We start from the raw sequence: 21,844 nt of genomic DNA on the forward strand, positions 1-21,844 counted from the left end.
GCCTTGATTGCTAGATGCAGAAGAACGACTAGAAGATCTTCATGTATAATTTGTTGTACAGACAGTGCTTAATTCAGCAAAGGATTTTGCCTCTAGTTATCCACACTCATTACATGCAGTATCAAAAGGTTGTCTCACATACTGGCAAGTCAAATTGGTGAGATAGCCAGTCTTCTGTTCCACAAGTAAGTGACAATTCAACCCTATAAATGTATACTCAAAAGTTAATCCTATTGAGTGCAATGGAGTTTACTCCAAGCCAGGTATGTATAGCACTGCAGTCTCAGTGAGTGAGTGTATCTGGTGCTGCTGGGAAAACATGAAAATATTTTTTGCAGCTATAGACTAGCATAGTCACCTTTCTGGTATTTGATACAGTATACTCAATATATATACATGTTTTCATTTTGTACCTTTGTTGAAACTTTTAAAGCCTACAAGGACATGGCTCAGCTTCCCAAGGTGCACTGCTTTGATTGTGAAAACATCCACCTGTAATTTGAGGGGAGTTAATAGTATTGGTTTAGATGAAGCGAGATGCAACTGCTATTAACATGCAAGAACTGTAACTAAAATTTAAGCACTGCAAAAATCTTTCTTTGGATTTTTTCACTACATAGACAAACATTTCAGTTTAAGAAAAGAAATAACATTTTCTGTAAGTTCATCGTAAAAAAAGATCATTAATGAGAGTGATGTTCTAAGTGTCAGTGACTAGTAAGACTTTATTGGAAATATTAGTGTATCACATTATTAAGAAGTGCAGTATTTCCTGGAGTGGTTTAAAGTTCCAGTAAACTGCTCATTTGTAACAGAGCTTCTAGAATGAAACAAATAAAATCAGATGAATTATAGTTATTGCTCAAAGTGACCTTGCCTTTCTTCTGAAGTGTCTCAAATTAGCTTCAGATAGAGCTTGGGTACTAGGCTAGATTGGCCTAAGCTAGGATAGCAAATATATCAGTCATATTTCTCTATTTTCTACAGACAAATCTTCTCCATATATGAAAACACCTCTATTAAATAAGATGTTTCTTGGTAGCAGTAGTTAAACATTCTATGTTGCTCATTTCCCCCCATGAATACTAATATTATTTCCTTGGCATTTATTTATTCCAGAATTAGTCCCCCTCCCCTCAGTACATCTTCCATCTCATACAACCTTCTTATATTAGAAATATCTTCTGTCTGTGAATCCTGACATTTTAAATTGGACCTATGCATTCAGTCGCTTCTGACCAGTTTTCTCCCTGATTTATTCTCCAGGCATGCAGCAAGCACATGTTGAAATGATGACTACATGGCAGAACATATTTGACCGATAGAGCTGGAATGACTACGGCAGATTGTATGCATATCTGCTTGGAAATAAGCCCTATTAAGTTCAATGAGTCTTACTCCCAGAGTGGAGTTCAAATCCCCACTCAACTATGAAACTCACTGGGTGACCTCGGGCCAGTCATTCACCCTCAGCCCAACCTACCTCACAGGATTGGTAAGGACTGTAACCTAATAGATATGCACTGTGATTTACAAAATACACATGATCTCAATCTGGGGTTAAGCAGCACAAACTCTAGACAAAATATGGGATTTACCTGCACATGTCACTGATCCAGCACAGAATTGGTTCAAGAAGCTTGTGAGACCAGAAGCAGCTTGCTAAGTAGGGCAGAGTGCTACTGCTTACCAGGAGGGAGAGGGAGATTGGAGATGTTGGTGCAGCACAAACACACTGGAAGAGCCAATCAAGTGTTCCTACAGGTGTGTTTGCTCCATGACAACCTCCCTGCCATCTTGCCCCTCCCCATAAGCAATAGCAACCCACCTTTTGGGAAGAGTCTCCGCCCCACTCATTGAGCTGTTTCTACATAAAACACGTATGTTTTAAATGTTTACCTACCAACTGACTGAAGAGCAGAAATCACAATGGATACAAGTTAAGTTTTTTAAGTCCCATTGGTTTTGATGGGAGAATTGTCAAACAAGTAATTTAGCTCTGTTCCACTAAAATCAGTGGGACCTATAACCACTTAACTGCTTAACTTTGGCTGGATAATAATGTTCATTGACAATAGAGGGGTCCCATATGAATATTCAGATTCTTTTCGAGGGGAAATACTCTGTGTACAATGGGAGAGATGTTTATGTGTGCACATTTGCTATGAATTAATTTTACCTCTCCTCTGCTGAAAGTGACTGGACCACTTTTTGAAGGATTAAGCCATCGTTTCCCAGAGTCTCCCCTGCCTCCTTGAATACAAATATAAGCCTCTCCAGTGGCATCAGCTTTCTTTTTGTCTCCGGTGTGTACATGGATGGAATATTCCACAACTGAAGTAAATAAATATATATATATATATCTCACTCTAATGAAAGAAATCTTTGAAACTGTTTGTCACTGGCTATAAAGTAGGATTACTTGATTACTTACCAGGCTGCTCAGCTGTTGCAAAGTTTTATGGACAAGCCACTAGACATACATTATTAACTAAAGGAAGGGACAAATCTCATTTTAAAGTTTTCTCTCTTATACTGTAAATATGCAGTTGTTCCAATATCTGGATGAAAAACCTGTTTTGTTGACATTATTTCATTGACTGTATTGCTGTTTTTTTTTTCTAATCAGTACCCAGTTTATATAATCAGAGCCCATTCATTCTGGTTACCACAAAATCAAATGCTAGAATAAAAAGGCTGTGTCAGTCCTAAACCTTCCAACATATAGCAGACCAGGCACAGAAAGTAACAGGGGAAATGTTATGAACCCCATTACACGTGTGGGAGCATTATTCAACTGCATTTTGCAAGATCAGAAATACATGCCAACGTAAATTCATGAAACTTATTCTGAGAGAGATCTGCTCATATATGTAATTGGTCACAGGGACCAACATGTGTTTATTTATTTTATATCCCAACACTTTCTACCACCATGGAGCTCAAAGCTGCATATATGAAGTTTCTAGATAGTTTCACATCTAGACACTGACCAGATCCAGACCTTCTTAGCTGCACCAAATCTATGGCTTGGGGATCTCCCTAGGATCCTAGCGGGGGAGACAAGATATGTGGGAGGTTAATGCTGTAAGCCCCTCCTTCCTATGCTCAGATTCCTATGCTCCTATTTGCAAATATGTGCAAATAAAACCATATATCCTAATGACACCACAGTCTCCATTTAGCTTCATTAAACAGAAACCAAACCCTGGGAAAACATCTCTGGTGTCTCTCACCGCCTGGGGATTGTGGTGCATGCAACAATATTCATGTGCTGTGTGCTTGTCTGACTTGAAGAGTCCTCATGCTCTGCATTCTTCCCTAAACAGTTTTCTTCTCTTTACAAAACGTCACTGACATATCTACACACGGACGCCTGAGTACCCTAAAGTGAGTTTGCTAATTAGCTGCTCTGGGGGGGGGAATAACCTAATTAAATTTGCATAAAATATATGATTAACTTGCTCGTATGAAGCATCTCTGAAACCAAGAACAACCTGTTCTAACGAAAGGAGATAGTTGCTAGGGAAGTAGTAAGTTCCGCCCTTACTCTGTCCTCCCGAAATATATGGGTGCTGCCCACTCACCCTCTGTCTGTTTTCAGAGATTCTTCACACAAAAAACTTGAACAAACGTGATCAAGCTGATCTGAGCTGCAGTGTAAACTGCTCACAGATCCTGGAACCATTCCTGCAGAGCTTCTGTGGCATTGCTTCTAATCGCTCTTTCCAAATCAGCAGGGAAACACTAAAGATTGAATCAGTTGACTGGCTCTGAGGAAGAGGAGTCGGACCCTCCCAAGACCTCTGGGGCTGCTGTTACAGTAGAGCATTCCAAGTTACCAAGCCCTTAGGACATGGGCGGAGCCAGGGGCAGGGAGGGACAGCTGTCCTTCCACATCAAAAAAATATCAATAAAAATACATAGCAAACTGAGGTTCTCTTCCCCCCCCCCCCCAACAAAAGGCCAACTCACCGCCGAAAATATCCTGGCTATGCCCATGCCTAATGACACCTCAGACTCAGCTATACAGCTGCAAATAAGTTTGTTGTAAATTGTAATATATAAATGTGATACTAGGTGGTGACAGGGAGTTCAATTTATTCAATTTATTATTCAAATTCAATTTATTTTTCAAAACTTTTTTTTAAAAAAGCATGTTCATAGCTTTTCTTATATATGTATAGATTCCACCCTCACCTACTCTACCCCCCCATTTAATTCTTTATTATTAAATGTATACCCCACCCTTCCTCTGAAAGGGGCCCAGAGAAGAAAACCTTCCCCCATATATGACATCTTGATCTCTTCCTTGACTCTAGACACACACATCCTTTTATCCCCAGCCACCAGTTGATCTCAGTTGAGACATAACAATAAAAAAAACGCTTAAACACCTAAAGCCATACCACATAATAATCCTTAATCAACATAAAATCTCTAATGCTCAACAGCACAAGCCAGCCAAATACAGAATAATCTTCAACATGATCCTCACGAGTTAGAAAAAAGTAAGTTATTTTTTTTAAATTGGCACCAGGATTTGACTATTTGGAGAAGACCTCTTGTGAAGCTAGGCTATGGTGATGGTCTCACAATCCTGGGAAAGAGAAGAGGCAGAACTAATTCTTGCAGCCCATCTGTTTTCACAGCAAAGGCAGGAGGACAGGAAACGTCTGTACTTTGCTCTGGAAGACTCAAATGAGAATTTGTGCTTTACCTAGTCAATCTGCTCTAAACAGGCCTCCCATTCTGAAGTCTGATGGCATTGCAGAGCCGGCCTGCCCACGAGGCAGGGTGCAGCAACCGCCTCAGGTGGCAGAAGTAAAAGATGCAGTGCTCTGCCTGAACCACTCCTTCTGCCATCACCAGTGAGATGGAGGCATTCTGGCACATTGTTCTGCCACTGGGTCATTCCAGTGGCAGAAGGGGTGGGTGTGTGGTGGCAGCAGATGTAGAAGGACAGGAGGCAGCAAATCTCATTTCGGCTCAGGTGATGAAAAGGGGCAGGCCACCCCTGTGGCCTGGGATGCGGAAGGAAAGCAGAAGGACATTTTTGGGAGTCCCTGACTATTAAGTTTAAATGTTTAACACAGCATACACACAGAAATACCATTCTGAGAACTGTAATTTTCAAAACCCTTCTCTGTAGAATGCAGGATAATCTTGTCCTCTAAGAGTGGAAGAAAATGGATAGCCACACTTACAGACCACATTTCAATCATGGCTTTTTTAAACCTTTTGGGTGCAGTCACAGCAAGAGCCACATTTCCACTGAAACATTTTAGTGCAACACTCAAAATGTCATTTTTTAAAGGACTATATTAAGCAGCTGTGGCAACTGCTGCTTTCTCCTCACCTTTCTGCTGTACTATAGCTAATATAGCTAAAGTGGCTCCCTAATATGAACTGCTTTAAATATATGTAGCTGGCAAGGAGCTCATGTATAGGTGCTGAAAAGCACTCATCCAGCAAAGGTGAGCACTCATCCAGCAAAGGACAGTCTCCCCTTGCCTTACACTCTCTCTGACTGTAGGATTTTTATGACACAGTTTTTAAAAATGGCTGGGCCAGCATATCACCTAACAGCAACTCTAGATTCGCATAACAAGGCTATTCTCCACTAGGGAACAGCAAGCTGGAAATGGTGTTCTTATCTGTAAGGTATAATATGCCTTTTCCAACTTTTTGACCTTACCCTACCAGCACCCAACATCCACTACTTTATGCACATCTTAAAAGTGAAAGCACGTGGAGATTCTCAATGCCAGTTGTGTGTAGCAGCAGTTGTTGCTCAGTCCAAAGATCTATGGACTTGATGGGTATGTATCTAACAGTAGGATTAAAAGAAGACTAGGACAGTTCTGACCCCCTATGGACAGAGCTATTGGAACTGAAACAGTGGGATGACAGCCTGAGATTCCCAAATCAGGTTGGGATAACTGGGAGGCTGGAATTAAGAAAAAATAGTGTTGGGCTGTGTTCATACTCCCATTTACTGACCCACACCCCCTTAAAAACCTACAACAACATTACTGTTTGATGCATCATTTATTGAACCAGCTTAACACCAATTCAAGTCATTAGGTAAAGGTAAAGGGACCCCTGACCATTAGGTCCAGTCGTGACCGACTCTGGGGTTGCAGTGCTTTATTGGCCGAGGGAGCCGACGTACAGCTTCTGGGTCATGTGGCCAGTATGACTAAGCTGCTTCTGGTGAACCAGAGCAGCACACGGAAATGCCGTTTACCTTCCCGCCGGAGTGGTACCTATTTATCTATTTGCACTTTGACGTGCTTTCGAACTGCTAGGTTGGCAGGAGCTGGGACTGAGCAACGGGAGCTCACCCCGTTGTGGGGATTCTAATTGCCAACCTTCTGATCGGCAAGTCCTAGGCTCTGTGGTTTAACCCACAGCGCCACCCACATCCCTATTCAAGTCATTAAACTGGTCCTAATCTGTCTCTAGCCAAGGTGTGAACACCTTGACTTAGGTTAAAGACATTCCCACCCCGTCAATACCCCCTGGTATGTACACAGTCAGATGAATCAGGCACTAATGAAACTGGGCATGTGAATTGTAGTTGTTTAACCAACTAGAACTCATTTGATTAAACAATTAACTAATTGGTTAAAGAATGCATAATTTAAATTGGGGAGTGACAACAGTGAGTTATATCCAACATAGCACCATGTGAGCATTCTGTCACCGGCACAGAGAAGGCCCTACTGCTGCTTTTGGCAACTGATCTTATCTAAGTCTGTCTATTGTTATACCAAATCTTTTTATACAGCTGCTCTTTAGTGTGATTCCTGCTCTTTTCAACTTGAGCTGCATATAATGAAGTTCCCATTAGATTGCACCCTTGGCAACTAGAAATGTATGATTTCCCGTTATAAAAGCAAAAGGTCTGCTACCTGTCATTTATCAGGGGGAAGGCAGATAATGTGATGCTCAATAGTTCTGATTCCATGCACGCATGCTGGAGCACACATTTCAGAAGATTTACATGCACAAAATATTAAAAGCCACACTGTAAATCCAGTGCCAAATTTCAGTGGTTGTCTTCATCAGCTTATTTATTTCCAACTGGGTGCGAGGAAGCAAAACATAAAAATAGTGGCAAAGGACTTGAAATTTGTCTCCAGGTCTTGCTCAGTTTTGAGGGATTTATGATTAAATTCCAACCCCAACTTCTCCTGTCACATTTATTTTTGACTGACAGCAGGAAAGCTGGAGGCTTGGTTTTTGTATCCCAGTGTAGTACGGAATAAATGGAAACTTTGGCCCCATCTGCACTGCACATTTAAAGCAGCATCGTGTCAGTTTAAACAGTCATGGCTTCCGCCAAAAAATCCTGGAACTTTAGTTTAGGGTGCTGAGAATTGTTAGGAGATCCCTAGTTCCTTCACAGAGCTGCAGTTACCAGAGTGGTTTAACAGTCAATCCCTTTCCCCCAGGGAACTCTGAGGATTGCTGCTTTGTTAGGGAAATAGGGGTCCCCTAACAACGCTTAGCACCCTTAACAAACTACAGATTCCAGGATTCTTTGGTGGAAGCCTTGACTGTTTAAATTGGCATGATGCTGCTTTAAATATACAATGCAGATGAGGCCTTTATTTCAATCTAAGTTACTGCTGGGTTTACATTCCCTTACCCCCCCAGCATAGACCTCCATCCCCCTCTCTCTTTTTATTTAAAAATATGTGTTCATGGTAAAGCATTTCAAAATGGAGGAAATCTGGAATTTGCATAGGCACAAGAGAAAAAGGCCAGGAGAAACGTTCTAGTGTGGTTTACGATTTCAGATCTAAGCACATGCATAGCACAATAAAAGCATGTGTCTACTCAGAAAGTCCCACTGAATTCAATGAGGTTTATTTCAAGGTTGGCATGTAAGAACTGCAGACTTAGTAGAAGTCAGTCTCACAAAACTTGATGGGATTTACTTCTGAGTAATATGTTTAGGATCACTCTGTAAAACTGATTATGGAAAACACCACGAGAATGAATAATAAGTAAGATTGATGACAGATGACACATTAAGTACAGATGGGGGGGAGGGTAATAAAAAAAAGTGCTTGATTCATTTCAAAACTTTTCCTACAGCTCCTGTTATAAGCCTCAGCTATTCATATCGAGTAATACATAATGAAAAGGGATGAAGTTAGATATTGTGACATTTCATGAAGTCATTCTTTAATAAGTCTGAGGTATATGTATAGAAAGGATTGTATCATGATTGAAGTAAGGATTTTAAAGGCCAATTTTGCATCGAAATGTGAGAGACGCTGGCACATGAGAGACGTATTGCTAATAATGATGGGCACCAAGAAAAGATATTCTGGTTAACTGTACTTAGCTTATTTTCAATGAAACAGAATATCAGCAGAAATTAGTGTGGAAAGAAAGATGGTTATTTTAAATGACATCTTTCCCCCACTGAGCTGTGCCTTTCCTAATTTGGTTGGGGGTGGGGGTCTTCTTTATGTCTTTCCCCCTATCATTGTTGAAAAAATTATGCCATGCTCCCATTAAAACAGACCTACACTCAAGAAAACCTAGCATTTTGTAACAGTTTATTTGTTTCTATTCTACTATATTTATTTTCTCACATTTATACTCCACTTTTCCTCTGAGGTGCTGTGCATGGTTTCCCACTCTCTCCATTTTATTGTCACAACGACCCTGTGAGGTGGATTAAGGCTGAGAGATTATGGCTTTGCCCAAGGTCACTCTGCAAGCTTCATGCCTGAGCAGGGATTTAAACTGTGGTCTCTCAGGCCCTAGTCCAACACTCTAACCACTATGCTGCAACTCTTCATTATAATACAGAGAAAACAAAGGAAGCAGGGGGAAGCATGGTGAGCAAAAAGTAAGTGTCTTTGTATGACCATTACTTCAAGGATATTATGCCATTATTTAAATGGTGGTATTCTAGACTCTAGAGTAAAAGATAGTTCTGTGCTTGATGTAAAAGCAGATCAACATATCATTTGAAAAACAAACAAACTTAAATTGGAATAAATATTGGAAAGTTTGCTTTTGAGATATGAAGCCAGGTCTCTCAATAATTTGGGCAATTAAGTGGTACAGGCATGTAGGGGAGGAGATTGGCAAACAGCAGATATTCCCTTCCCCTTGTGCTTTCAGCTTGTGTAAGGGCCGTTCTCAAATCATGCTAAAATTCTGTGAAAAAGGACTGCCGCCACATTCTAAACACATTTGCTCACAAGTCCCAATATTCAAGAGAGATGGCATCAGACATCCTAGATCACATCTTAGAACAGGGTGGACCAACATGCAGCCCACATACAGCCCACAAGGTCTTTTTTGGAGGCCCTTGCTAAGTACCAAAGCTGCAACGAGGAGGAATTGACAACATGAAAGCCTTGCCCTGGTTTGCGACCACCGCAGGTCACCTGTCCCAGCTGCAGCTGAGAATTCTCCTTGGGGGTGGGATGCGGAGAGAGAAAGAGGGATGAGAGAGGGGGGAAAGGAAAAGAGCAAGATGTGTTTTCTCCAGCCAAGCCAGCATTGTTTCATTTGGAGTAGTGGGGGCAGGCATTTTGAGGGGATCCCTAACTGGACCTGGAGACAGTGAGTGCACACATGAATGAGAGCAGGTGTGTTGCATATTTTCTCAGCAGCAGTGCTGGAAGCCAGAGCAGCAAAAGAGGAGAGAAGGGGGGAAAGGGGAAGAAGCATAGTTGTATGTGTGTATATGTGTTGCATATGTTAAATCTATTAGTTGTGTGTTTCATTTTATATATATATATATATATATTTAAATATATCAATTGTAAATACAGTGGTACCTCGGGTTAAGTACTTAATTCATTCCAGAGGTCTGTTCTTAACCTGAAACTGTTCTTAACCTGAAGCACCACTTTAGCTAATGGGGCCTCCCACTGCTGCCGCGCCGCTGGACCACAATTTCTGTTCTCATCCTGAAGCAAAGTTCTTAACTTGAAGCACTATTTCTGGGTTAGTGGAGTCTGTAACCTGAAGCGTATGTAACCTGAAGCATCTGTAACCTAAGGTACCACTGTGTTAAATAATATCAACTACATTGCAAACATTTTAATTTATAGTATGGAAATTTAATTCAGTCGGTGGCCCCAGGATCTTTGTCAAAGAACTACTGCAGTCCACTTCATCTGAGAGGTTGGACCATCTTGTCCTAGAACATGTGGAAAGGATTGCAGCATTTGCTTTGGCTGTAACCCCATGCATACACACAGTGGTATTTATTTCCTTGTGAACAGGCATAGGGTTGTTCTCCTAGTTCCATATAGGAGACTATTTTTGGAGATGAAAGAATAGATGCTCTGAAAAAAGCACTTCCAACCGTCACTTTACAATAAGGTCAAAATCATTCTCTTGGAAGGTTGCACCAACAACAGCTGCACAGGGGGCATCCAAGGTCTTCAGCCTTTTTAATAAAAAAAGAGAGCAGATTTCTCTTACCAGGAAAGGGATCCTGCTCGGAACACAATGCTGGCAGTTCAACACATGTCTCTTCATTGGGTTTGAACCAACAGTCAAAATTTAACCACATCTCTTGGTTGGTGCCTGTATCTTTCATATGCAGCATGGCTAAATGCCAAGACTCCTTTAGCAGAGCATGTGGACCAGATACTTGGATTTTGTAAAGGGAGCCAATGTTTGCCAGTTCAGCCTATGTGAAATGGAAAACAAACAATAACCAAAACTTGCCTTTTGGATCAGCATAAAATAATTATTTGCCTGTCAGCTATGTTTGATGTCTTAATGGTTTCAACCACTAAGGGCACAGCAAAACCTTCCTCTACTGGCAGAGCTTTGAGGAGCAGTGGGGCCACCACCACATCCACCCACAGTCCTGCTCCTCATGGTGGCTGTGTGGAAAGTGGGGGCAGGACAATCAGGCCCAGATTGGGCCTCATGGCATTGTCCAATGACAGTGAGGCCAGCACAAGATCCAATGGATCCCAGCTCAGCCCTTCCCTGTGTCCAGAACACACTTTCAGGGCTTCCTCCAGGTAGCGGTTGGTTGGGTGCCCTGATGTCAACAGTCCCATGTGTTTCATAGGTGGAAGGGGGAGTGCTGTGAGACTTAGGTGTGGCTGGAACCATTGGCAGTGGCTGGAAGGAAGCTAGCAAAGCCAGCAGAGCTAAGTGGAGAGACATTTCCACTTAGTTCAACCCTCCACCTCCCAGCCCAGCCTAACACTGTGTATGAATTGCTTTGCTCTATAAGAGCAACACATCAACATCATAGTACAAATAGGATTTTAAAACAATTATCAACCTTTAAAATAATTATAAAAGTCCTGGTTAATCTTTCTATGCACAATATTGTTACAAAGACACCCTCACTCTCTGCTGAGTGGTAGCAAGATTCCAGGGCGTTCCAGGCACTCACAGGATGTCAGTTCATTTGGAGAATTGAGACATGGCAGAGACATGGCAGAGTCGTAGCTTTAAGAAATATGGTTTATTCACCTATTTATACCGCCAGGCTGCACAGAGGGAATGCAGATCTTACAGCATGGTCATTTCAAGACATGCTTGTCCCCCACAGCAGTGCAGCCCTGGAATCAAATGGATTTCTTCAGCCAGCCTTCAGCCAACCTACCCAAGATGGATCTCTGTCTTCGTTCTCTCCCTTCTTCCCAGCAAAACTTGCTAAAAACACTCTTTTCCTGTCACCTCAAACACACACCCCATCACCTTGGCAACCGCTGTCTGTCCAGGCCCAATAATTCCTTTTCAGTCAGGCCATCAACACTTTTTGTCATGTTAATGCATCTATCCCAGGCGACGGAGGCCCTGGCTTTGAAAGGAAGCTTAGTTTGTATTTTTCCAATGGTCTGCAATCTTCCCTACAATACTCCAAAATAATCAAAATCCTACCATTTTTTAATTTCTAGGGTTTAGGTGGGTCCCCCCAAATCTGTAACAATATTATTCACATGGACTGTTGTGAACAGAGGATGAGATTTTCATCTGAATTAGATAAACAATAGAAAACTGAGGGTCCCTTTGTGCATCACATTTTTTACACCTCCTAAGATGTTTTTGCATTCTGCTGGAAAATATACAGCATAATTTCAACAAGCACATATTTGCAAATAAATACTGGTATCACACGTGCACAAGAAAAGGAACTCAAGAGTTGGCTTCAGCAATACCCCACTGTATATACATATAACGTGTGGGAGAAAAAGCTTTATCTTTGCCTTTATGTACTTTTGTGGGATTCTAAACAATGTTTTCATTTTATCTTAACACCAGGAAAATTAAAAGCTATTGATCCTTTAATTTATAATCTACCATTTAGACCCCTGTAAACAAGGCACTTTGCTGTGCTGTTTTTATGAGAGGCAATCTAGCTGCAGTGATGTTAGCAAGGATTCAAGTACTATTTTCATTCCTATCAGTCTTTTGTGGAAGAAACATCTTTCCAGAGTGAATGGTAAGTAAAGCAGCTGAGATCAGCAGGGTCAATGTCAGCCCCCAACATACCTGAGCAACTGTTATCTCAATGGGCCCATCACTGTCCTAGCCAGACAGCACCAGACAGCTAGGTCTAACCACCATTTAAATTCCCCACAGTGCTCCCAACAGGGCATCATTCTGGGGTGCTGTGAGAAATTAGTAAGGTGACTAGATCCAGCTGCTTGAAGTGCTGCTGCTACCACTTGCTGCCAGCTAAGGCTTTCCAAGGCCCTTTCAAACCTGGAGGGAAGTTCACTAAAGAAAAAGCTGAGGACACATATTGGCAATTCACCAGTGCTTGGCATGTGTGCAAATGTGTCTCAGGTTGTGAAAAGCAAGTATAGTTTCACTTAAAAGGTGTCATTGTTTCTTCCAGTGGTGCATTACTGCCCCTGCAAAATTGCTGAGATCATAGTGGCAGTGGAATGAGAAGGGCCCCCAAAAGGAATTGTTTCATGATTCGACAGTTGTCAGTTTGTTTCCCGACCCAATTCAAGGCGCTCATGTTAGCGTTTAAAGCCCTAAACAAGTCAGGTCCCAAGTACCTGAAAGACCGTCTCCTTCCCTAGAGGCTACCTCAGGTGCTAAGATCTGAGAAGGGTACCCTCTTGGTTGTTCTACTGCCTGCAGAAGGTTGGGAGTGATGGCCCAAGAGGTGGCTTTCTCAGTAGCAGTCCCTAAGTTGGGAAACTGGCACCTTCACTATACAGCTTTTGACAAATGCTTTGGATACTTGAAATGTATATTTTTTAGGACCCACCATATTGTTTTTAATTTTAAGTTGTTTTAAAATGCTTTTGATACTGTGTAATATTGTATTTTAATATAAATGTTGTGTTTCAATTACTGCAGCCCACTCTGGGACATAATGGTAAACAGTGGGTAATAAATAGTAGTAGCAGTAGTAGTAGTAGTAGTAATACATAGAATGAGTTCACTGATCTTTGGGTCATCTTACAGCTTTAAAATGGCACACACATGTACACATGGTATAGCCCCCAAAACATCTACTCTAAGCAATGTCTTTAGCCTTTGTATTTTTGTTTCTTGTAAAAAAAGAAAAAGAAAAAAGGAATACTTGATTACTTTGATTTCTGTTGTCGTTCCTGAAAACTGATGTGACAGCTTTTTGCAGTCTTGGTCTCCATAGAAAATGAAAGTCAAGTTTACAGGTTCAGTTTCAGTGTTCATATAAGACCCAATGATATCCATTATCCACAAACCGGAGGACTTTTTGTTGATTTGAGGATCTTTTGCGCAAGAGATCAGCTTTTTACCTTAAAAGGGAGTAATGACAAAATCAGTAATCGGATATAATTGGATCCAGTTTGGGTGGTAAACAAAAGGTGTGATAACTCACTTTAAGTTCTACTTATTTCAACTGGAGAATTTATATATGTATTTAACTTTTAAAACTTCAACAACTCTGCCCCTCCAAAAAGCTCAACAACCCTACTTAAATGTACTTAAGATTGGCTAAATTTTACCCCAGTGCTATGTTGCTTTGCTACAACCATGACAACAGTAGTGTTGCACCTATAGATTTACTCTTTAATAATTTAATACTATAATGTTTTCCCTCATAATTTTAAATCACAGATATAGAGTCCTTTTAAACGAATACCATTTTGGTTTCACTGTCCATTCTGAAGTTAATTATTAAGAAACAGACAGCATCCTTCAGAGTCCTAATTAATTGTTCTCATAGAAAACACCAATGCTCTGCAAATTCCACTATATCATCCATAAATACTCTTTAGCGTGAGAGACAATGACAGGTGGAGATAACAAATGGCTTCAACAAAATACTCTTGCAATCAGGCCATAAATAGGAACATGCTGTGCGATAGTGACAAGTGAACATATAATAAAGCCTAATCTGCTCAAGATCTTAGCGCAGCAGGGTTGAATATTTGGTTTCTGTCTGCTATATCTGTACCATTAACTCTGCAGTAATAATATCTATTATTTTTTGTTGTATTTTTGTTGTTCCCTGCAGGAGGGTTCCTGTGACTTTAACAATTGCACGAGGCAGGAATTCAACAGGTGATACTTTTCTTGGCTCAGGCATGTAGCTGTGGGATGAAATGTCACCCACTTAATTTGTTAATGAGACAAGAGCATCACCCTTTGGCTCTGTAGTCCCAGGGCAACTGGTAGTTGGATGTAAGCATTCTTTTTGGCAGGGAAGGCAAAGCATGGAGCCAGACTGGGCTCCCCTTTGATGCCATTCTGTTCTAAGAGGCAAGGCAAGCAGCCTCTTAACAAAAGCCATTACCTTGCCCATGGAAGAGATCAGATTTTGCATGTAACCTTTTCCCTTAAAAATCCAAATGCTTATTTTTTATTTGGTCATCTTGAGAAATCATCATTATAACTGGGCAACTAATAAATCCTATATAGATAAATTTGTATGGTTCCAGATTCAAAAGTTCACAAGCTGCAAACTGCGGGATACTAGTTACTAATGCAGTTTGTCTACCAGTACTGTCAGCTATTAAATTTCACTGTATTGTATACTTTCTGCGAAAAACAAAATACCATTGCATGGCAGCTATTAGATGGCTCAATATAAAAAAATGCTTTTCTGTGCCAGCTATCAAATACAGTGGTTTTCAAACACAGTTTTGACTGGTGGGCAAGTATCTCCAAAAAAAAAGAAGAAGAAGAAGCTTGTCTAGCACAGTTGATCTTCCTCTTCAAAGTGCAGCCATACCAGAAGATCCAGTGTGTTTGGACAATCCTCTCTGTTTGCCCTGTGTAATGACAGACCCCAAAGTGTTCCAAGTGAAATGAATATATGCTTTAGGGCATCCCTGAATTTTCTGCAAAACTCATTGTTATAGGAAGTGCAACTGAAGAAATAAACTCTGCTGTTTTGGTTCTTTAAAATGATAATAAGAATAGCTACAAATCACTGGCAAAAAGCAACTGTCAGCTATCAAACTGAAACATGGTGAAGACAGAAGGAACTTATAGAAAAGAATTAGAATTGTTTCAATCTCATACATACCTATTGTTTCAATCTCACACACAGTGTCACAGATTCCCAGGTGAGTATCCAGCCAATTCCAACATGGGAAGACCCATTCTTTATCTGAGTTCTCAGACTTCTTAACTGTTACCATCTTCAAGTATATTCCGGCTCCATATCCTTCTCCATCATGTCCTATAACTACCTTTTTCAAATGGCTCAAAGAAACAGCCTCCACTAAGAAGGAATCCACCTGAAGAAGAGCTACTTTTTAATTTACAAATCAAGTCTAGCCATAACAGTTTTGGGTGTGTGTGGAATTTGTATAGAGAACAAGATCTGGATGTCATGCCTGAATATTGAATCTTTAAGCACTTCAAGTAATTTTCCAGATTGAGGCACATTGACTACTGAGTGAATACCATTTAACAATTACAATAAACTCCATCATGTTTCTCATACTCAGGAAATTACCCATACCCAACATGGTCCCTTCCAGATCTTGTTGGGCTGCAGCTTCCAAAATCTCTGACCACTGGCCTTGCTGACTAGAATGGATGAGTGTTGTAGTTAGCTGCATTCTTAGTACCCTCACCATTTTGCTAACCTTTTCATATCTATATTGATATCTACAGTATATCTATATCATCTATATCTATATCTATATCATCTATATATATATATATATATATATATATATAATCTAATCTATATCTATATCTATATCTATATCTATCTATATCATCTATATCTATATATATATATCATCTATATCATCTATATCTATATCTATATCTATATCTATATCTATATCTATTTTCTTGGTTCCTCTGTGTTTCAATTCAGGACAGTTAAAAATAAAAGTTCCAGAGAGAGTAAGGCTACTGTCTCTCTTCTCCTGCAGCCCTATTTTAGGATACTTCAGCTGACTGTTTTTTTTAAAGAAGAGTCCCTTGCTGGCTGGGACACACCATTGCTATGCAATACCACTCATCCAATGCTTATCCAATCCAATTATAATAAAGGAGGGGGAAAGAACTGAGATTTCTCCCCATCTCTCAGCAGCTAGTCTTTCTTCAAGCAACGAATCTACTTGCTACCACAATGTAGCAAAGTGATAACTGTTACTGCCACAGCTTTATACAATATAATTGTTATATACTGTTGCGTTTGAAAAATGTATAGGAGAATAAAATGAAACTGGAAACTGGGTAGTTACATGTAAACAATGAGGCTCATAATATTTACAAACCACTTTGTAATCAGGTTTTTGTACCTTTTCCATTTCATTGCATTAAATGAGGGTTTGGGTGTTATTGTTTCTTGCTATGTTACCTTATTCCTTGTAAACTGTTCTCCTGCAGTGAAAGAACGTTGCAGTTTCCTGATACCTGTGTCACCTCTATCGCCATAAAGTATTACGTAAAGGTTTGCAAAAGTTTCTGCTCCCCATAAATCTCCAGTGTGTACAGAAACAACATATTTATGCACTGAGAAAAAGGAAAAATAGGAGAACAGCATTCAATAATACACTATTGCTTCAAAACTACAAAATTACACAAAGAGAGACATTGTATTTCAGTGCTGCCACAACAAAGTCAAATATCCAAATAAAGTAGATATCTATTATATCTACTGGTATTCAGAGATCTGCTGCCTTTTTTACAAGAATATATAGCAATCATGATTCTATATAGCCCATATGGCATGGCATGGATTGGATCAGGCACAAAAGTAGGTTGAGGAATAGACGCATGAAGGCTTAAGGTTCTTAAGGGGACAGCTAGCTGAACTTAACTGTTCCAGGAACGAAAAGCCAAAGTGACAAAACCAGCCTATTTAACAAGTGAACCTGAACTAAATGCCCCCATGCCAGTGATATAATGTGGAGTAGATGAAAAAACTGACCCACCAATGCCAAAATTCCAAATCAGCCCTAAAAAGTGACCAACAAGTCAGACTATGAGCTAGGGATGTGGGCAGGTGCCACCTACAAAGGAGAAAAGAGCCATAACCAGAGCTTAAATAAGATCCACTGTCCTACCCTCTCAGGCCACAACTATGTCACACAGCCCAATATATCAGATTGATAGGAAAAAGGAAAATAGTTTTTTGGATAGGTGATAGAATAAGTGGGTAAGGGGTCTGAGAGTCTTAGAAGGAGAATAAGTTAAAGCTGTCTTCATATTTTAAACATAATCAAGAGTCAAATTCTTCAGCTTGTTCCCAAACCAGGAAATATAAGTCTTCACAACATTTCTATTTATAATTGCACCCAGTAACTTAATTAATTACAGCCCATACATTTTACTTGTGTTTGCACTTGGAAATGTAGGTAGCATTATGAGAAATAAAGCAATCCTTTTTAAAAATTATTATTACACAAGGAAATCATTCCTAATAATCACTTCAGCCATTCAAGTTCATGTAAGTGAAAGAATCCAGTGCTCCATCTTACAAAAATGACTTTCCATTACTCCCAATTATGTGCTTTATCTTTTGCCAGTATAATTCTAACTCTTTAGTTTGCACACAAAGTTGTGCATAGAGTATAACAATGGCCAAGCAGTTTCTCATTTAATTAAGAGGGATTTGAGTACTTGTGAAGCATTGCTTCAGATCCACAGTAATTTTCAAGCACTGAGAAATTTAACAAAATACTTAGTTTTGCTGCACTGATTTCTTTCAAATGTTAGTTCACCTTGTTCCTGTCTTCTCTGCTATTTTTACCTGGTAAAGGCTTCTGGTTCTCAGTCACTGCAGGGAATTCTTTCACCAGCTCTTGGTGTTCTCGGCTAAGAGAAAACCAGCAGTTACAGTCAAAGTTCATTTCTTGATTAGTGTGCAGCTCTTCCATCTGAAAAGACTTCAAATGCCAACCCTCAAAGTCTGGCAAATCATCACAGCTGACCCGAATCTTATACACATCTCCAACATCTCCGGATTCAATCTGCAGTGAAGAAAAATGGAAGAGCAGGTTACCTGAGCAGAAGGAGGGAAGACACAATTAATATAGATTTTTACAAGCTGAAGAAGATGCCTCACTATATTGTAAGCATGGTATGGTCTGACGGCATATGAAGCCAACCACTTATGGAATGCTTTCCCCATTGAGATCAGGCAGGCACCAAATATGGGCCTTTTTCTGCCATCAATTAAATACATGTTTGTTTACCCAGGCTTTCCCTGACCACCAGTACCATGGAATCATAGAACTGTAGAGTTGGAAGAGACCCAAAAGGCTGTCTAGTCCAACTCTCTGCAATGCAGGAATTACAGATAAAGATAAAGAATCACTGGCAGTCCTTCACATCATGGTGCCTTAGGTGTTTCAATGCATGATAGATACCATTTCCTTTCCCCAGTGAAGTTAGGTTTTGTGCCTAATCATGAAGTATGTGAAGACTAAGGCTATATTTGCGCATTGCATTTTTAGGACAATGTTAAACTCTTTTAGTATATTAAACTCAAACTTTTTTGTTTTATATTATTTAATTAATATTTGTTACTCATAGTGGACATTACAGTCTCCCTGTGTCATTGATGGATTGGATGCTGGAACTGAAGGTTCTGTCATGACCTTGCTACTTCAATTGTGATGGTCATTTTTGTTGCTACTGCTGCCGATAGTTAAAATGTCAAGAAAATCAATGTAATGTCTTTTGCTGCTCACCTCCTCCCTGGATTTTTTCAATTTATGTAGACAGAGAAACAATTGATGGTGAATAATGCCAAGATGAGAATACATTCCCAATTACTTTCATCCTCCCCTGTATCAACATAGACAAGGCAGAAAGAACCACTCCCTTTTTGCAGCACTATCACTTTATTTGTTCATCCATATATTTTTTTCCCACTTACCCATATACCAGAATCATACAGTGGTGGAATCTACACACATATAAAAAACGCTGTGAAAATTCTTTTTTTAAAAAAGATTTGAAAAATATCTTGAATTTACCATAGCTCACCAATGCCATCTAGTGCCACGTTTGTATATTGAACTTTACAACACACTTTAAATGCTTTATTTGACACTGTATAGCTGAGTCCCATGTAACTCTGCGAGAGTACAGTGCTTCAGTTCACAGTAAGGGAATCACACATTGGAATGCTTCCTCTTAAAACTGAAAAAATCCTCTGCACATAGAATATGTGCATGCAAGATGCGTGTGTTGTAACCATGGGGCATTTAAATGAGTTAGTCAGTGACTGCATATTTATACTCTTTAGAAAAGCAGTGAATGCCTTGTGGCAGGAAAGCTTGCCATGCATTTCACTGAAGCAGTTCATTCAGTGTTCTTCAGGCTGGCCTGTTTATTCCACATCCATCCTGATTCGTCTGCACAAAGCTTACACGCTAGTTAGACTAGGCCTAGCTAGACTAGGCCTATTGAGGAGCGGGGAACCTCTGGCCTGCAGACCAATCTTGGGCTGCCAAGGGCTCCAATTTGGAAAGCCAGTCCACTTCCCCAAAACCATGTCCACCAGTGACATCAGCTGATGGGTGGCAGAACAGGGTTTAATCCTGCATTGGCTGCCCTGCCCTGCTCCCAGCAGGAAACAGGACTGCCCAGCCTAGGCAGTAGGATTTAATCTTCTCTCATCTGCTGATGAGTGGAGATTTGGAGAGAGATCAGAGGGAGACTTTAAATCTCAGGGATTTAAAGGGAAAGCAGCAAGCTTAATGCATTTTGCAATATTTCCATTTATTTACAACTATGCAAGTTGAGCATAAGGTGGAGGTTGATAGCATTAACACTCCAACAGATGCTGCTCCCCCATTAAGTTTCTAGGGTGGCAACTAACTCCATTGGATTTTTCCAGAGTGCAACTCAACCTTCTGTGCAACTCTGTCAGTTGCAGTCTCTGTTACCATCTGCACCTGATGACACCATTTCTCACAGAAAAAGAGGGACTGCCTGAGGAAGATGTGCCCCCAACAATTCTCCAACCATTAGCTCCTATGGAAGCAAATTGCTTGCACTTGGAGAACTGTTTTACATAATAAAGCTAAACCTGTCTGCCAAGTTTGATCACTCAGGCAATCCCTCTGTCATCCCCAGACCCCAATCTTACAGCCAGTGGGGAGAATCCTGGAAAAGTCCTTTAGTCTGAACACTGTCCAACAACTAAGGAATAGGATTGATCATCCCACAAAATGTCTTGGGCCTCATATTGAGATGATACCAATGTTTTTAAGGACTGTGGTGTAACACAGTAAATGCCTCCCTAATTCCCTGCTACACTGGTTACCCAGGCCTGTTGCTAAAATACAGAAATTCAAATGACATGCAATGGATATAAAACAAGGGGGGGAATTTATTGCAGTAAGCACCTTAAAATGATCCCATAATAGTATAATACCAATTTCCATTATGTTGGTTTATTATATACTACTAAGAATGTTTTTCCTACTTTCTATTAGCTGAAAAATTATCTCCCAATAAGATTTCCAATGAATAAGAATCCCTATTTTGCCCTCCTGAACCTAGGCAACAATCTTGAGGTTTTCTCAGGTTTGCTGGGATATGCCTCATGCAAACTTTCCTGCCTGACTACCAGACAAAAATTTGCACTTGCGGCTTGGCTGTCAGGAAGCCATAGATATCCATGAATCTGCAAGACTATCATGATGTCAGTCATTTTTCTCTGGCTCCTATTGATAGTTTGATAGCAATCCAATTGATTAGTTTGACTGGCTGTTGCATCATCAAAAATTGCCAAACAGCCCAAACTTAGATGGCAGATTTTATGAAATTGGGAGTGCGTCTAAATTTCACACCATGTGGATTAGTCACTTCTAATGCCACATCAGCTATTTTGCATATATGGTCAGGATGGATAAAGGGAGGTAAAAAGGTGGGTTATTTTTCAGTCTTTCAGGGCATAGAGTATGAATGAATTGATTAGGAACTCTGATCTCCAATTGTATCCCAGACCAGCAAATCTAAATCTAACATATTTTTGTTCCAATTAACCTGAATAAGCTGGCAGATACATTATTAGAAACAATTGCAGCTACCGCCGCTTCTATGAACACCTTTCTGCAGTTCATCTGACCTTTGTTGTGGCCAGAGGTGAGGAAGTGGGTCTGTGGCTAGCATTCAGCAGCACCTTCTGAGTCTATGATATAATCATCTCCTTTTACGTCCCCCCACTCCACAAAAAATATTAGTCCACAATTACTTTCTCTCCATTCTGTTCTTCCACTTGGGTGTTTTTAAGTCAGTTAAAAGTAGCTGCACTTTGTTGTTTTGTTGTTTTGATTTACTTGGCTCCTGAGGATAAAGTTGTATGTTTTCATTTCTTTATCAGTCTGTTATTTGATCTGCTCTTGAGATCCTAATAAACTCTTCTATCCCTTTAATTCCCATTAGCCCCAAA

The 21,844-nt window shown here is 40.2% G+C and overlaps 1 protein-coding gene across 4 annotated transcripts in view; it reads right to left on the minus strand.

Annotated features, from left to right (window-relative positions):
• Positions 1-21,844, minus strand: part of RP1 (RP1 axonemal microtubule associated) — a 177,878-nt gene that overhangs the window by 44,990 nt on the left and 111,044 nt on the right. For all 4 annotated transcript variants that reach the window (XM_083450883.1, XM_083450885.1, XM_083450884.1 and 1 more), the window contains 7 exons: positions 18,188-18,407; positions 16,793-16,947; positions 15,497-15,710; positions 13,570-13,760; positions 10,471-10,681; positions 2,180-2,334; positions 414-492 (listed from right to left, as the gene is read on the minus strand). In XM_083450883.1, coding sequence (XP_083307009.1) covers positions 414-492; positions 2,180-2,334; positions 10,471-10,681; positions 13,570-13,760; positions 15,497-15,710; positions 16,793-16,947; positions 18,188-18,407 — 1,225 coding nt within the window. The remainder of the gene's footprint in view (positions 1-413; positions 493-2,179; positions 2,335-10,470; positions 10,682-13,569; positions 13,761-15,496; positions 15,711-16,792; positions 16,948-18,187; positions 18,408-21,844) is intronic.

Source organism: Podarcis tiliguerta (assembly GCF_965153285.1).
Source record: "Podarcis tiliguerta genome assembly, chromosome: 7".
In the NCBI taxonomy this organism is placed as follows: domain Eukaryota; kingdom Metazoa; phylum Chordata; class Lepidosauria; order Squamata; family Lacertidae; genus Podarcis; species Podarcis tiliguerta.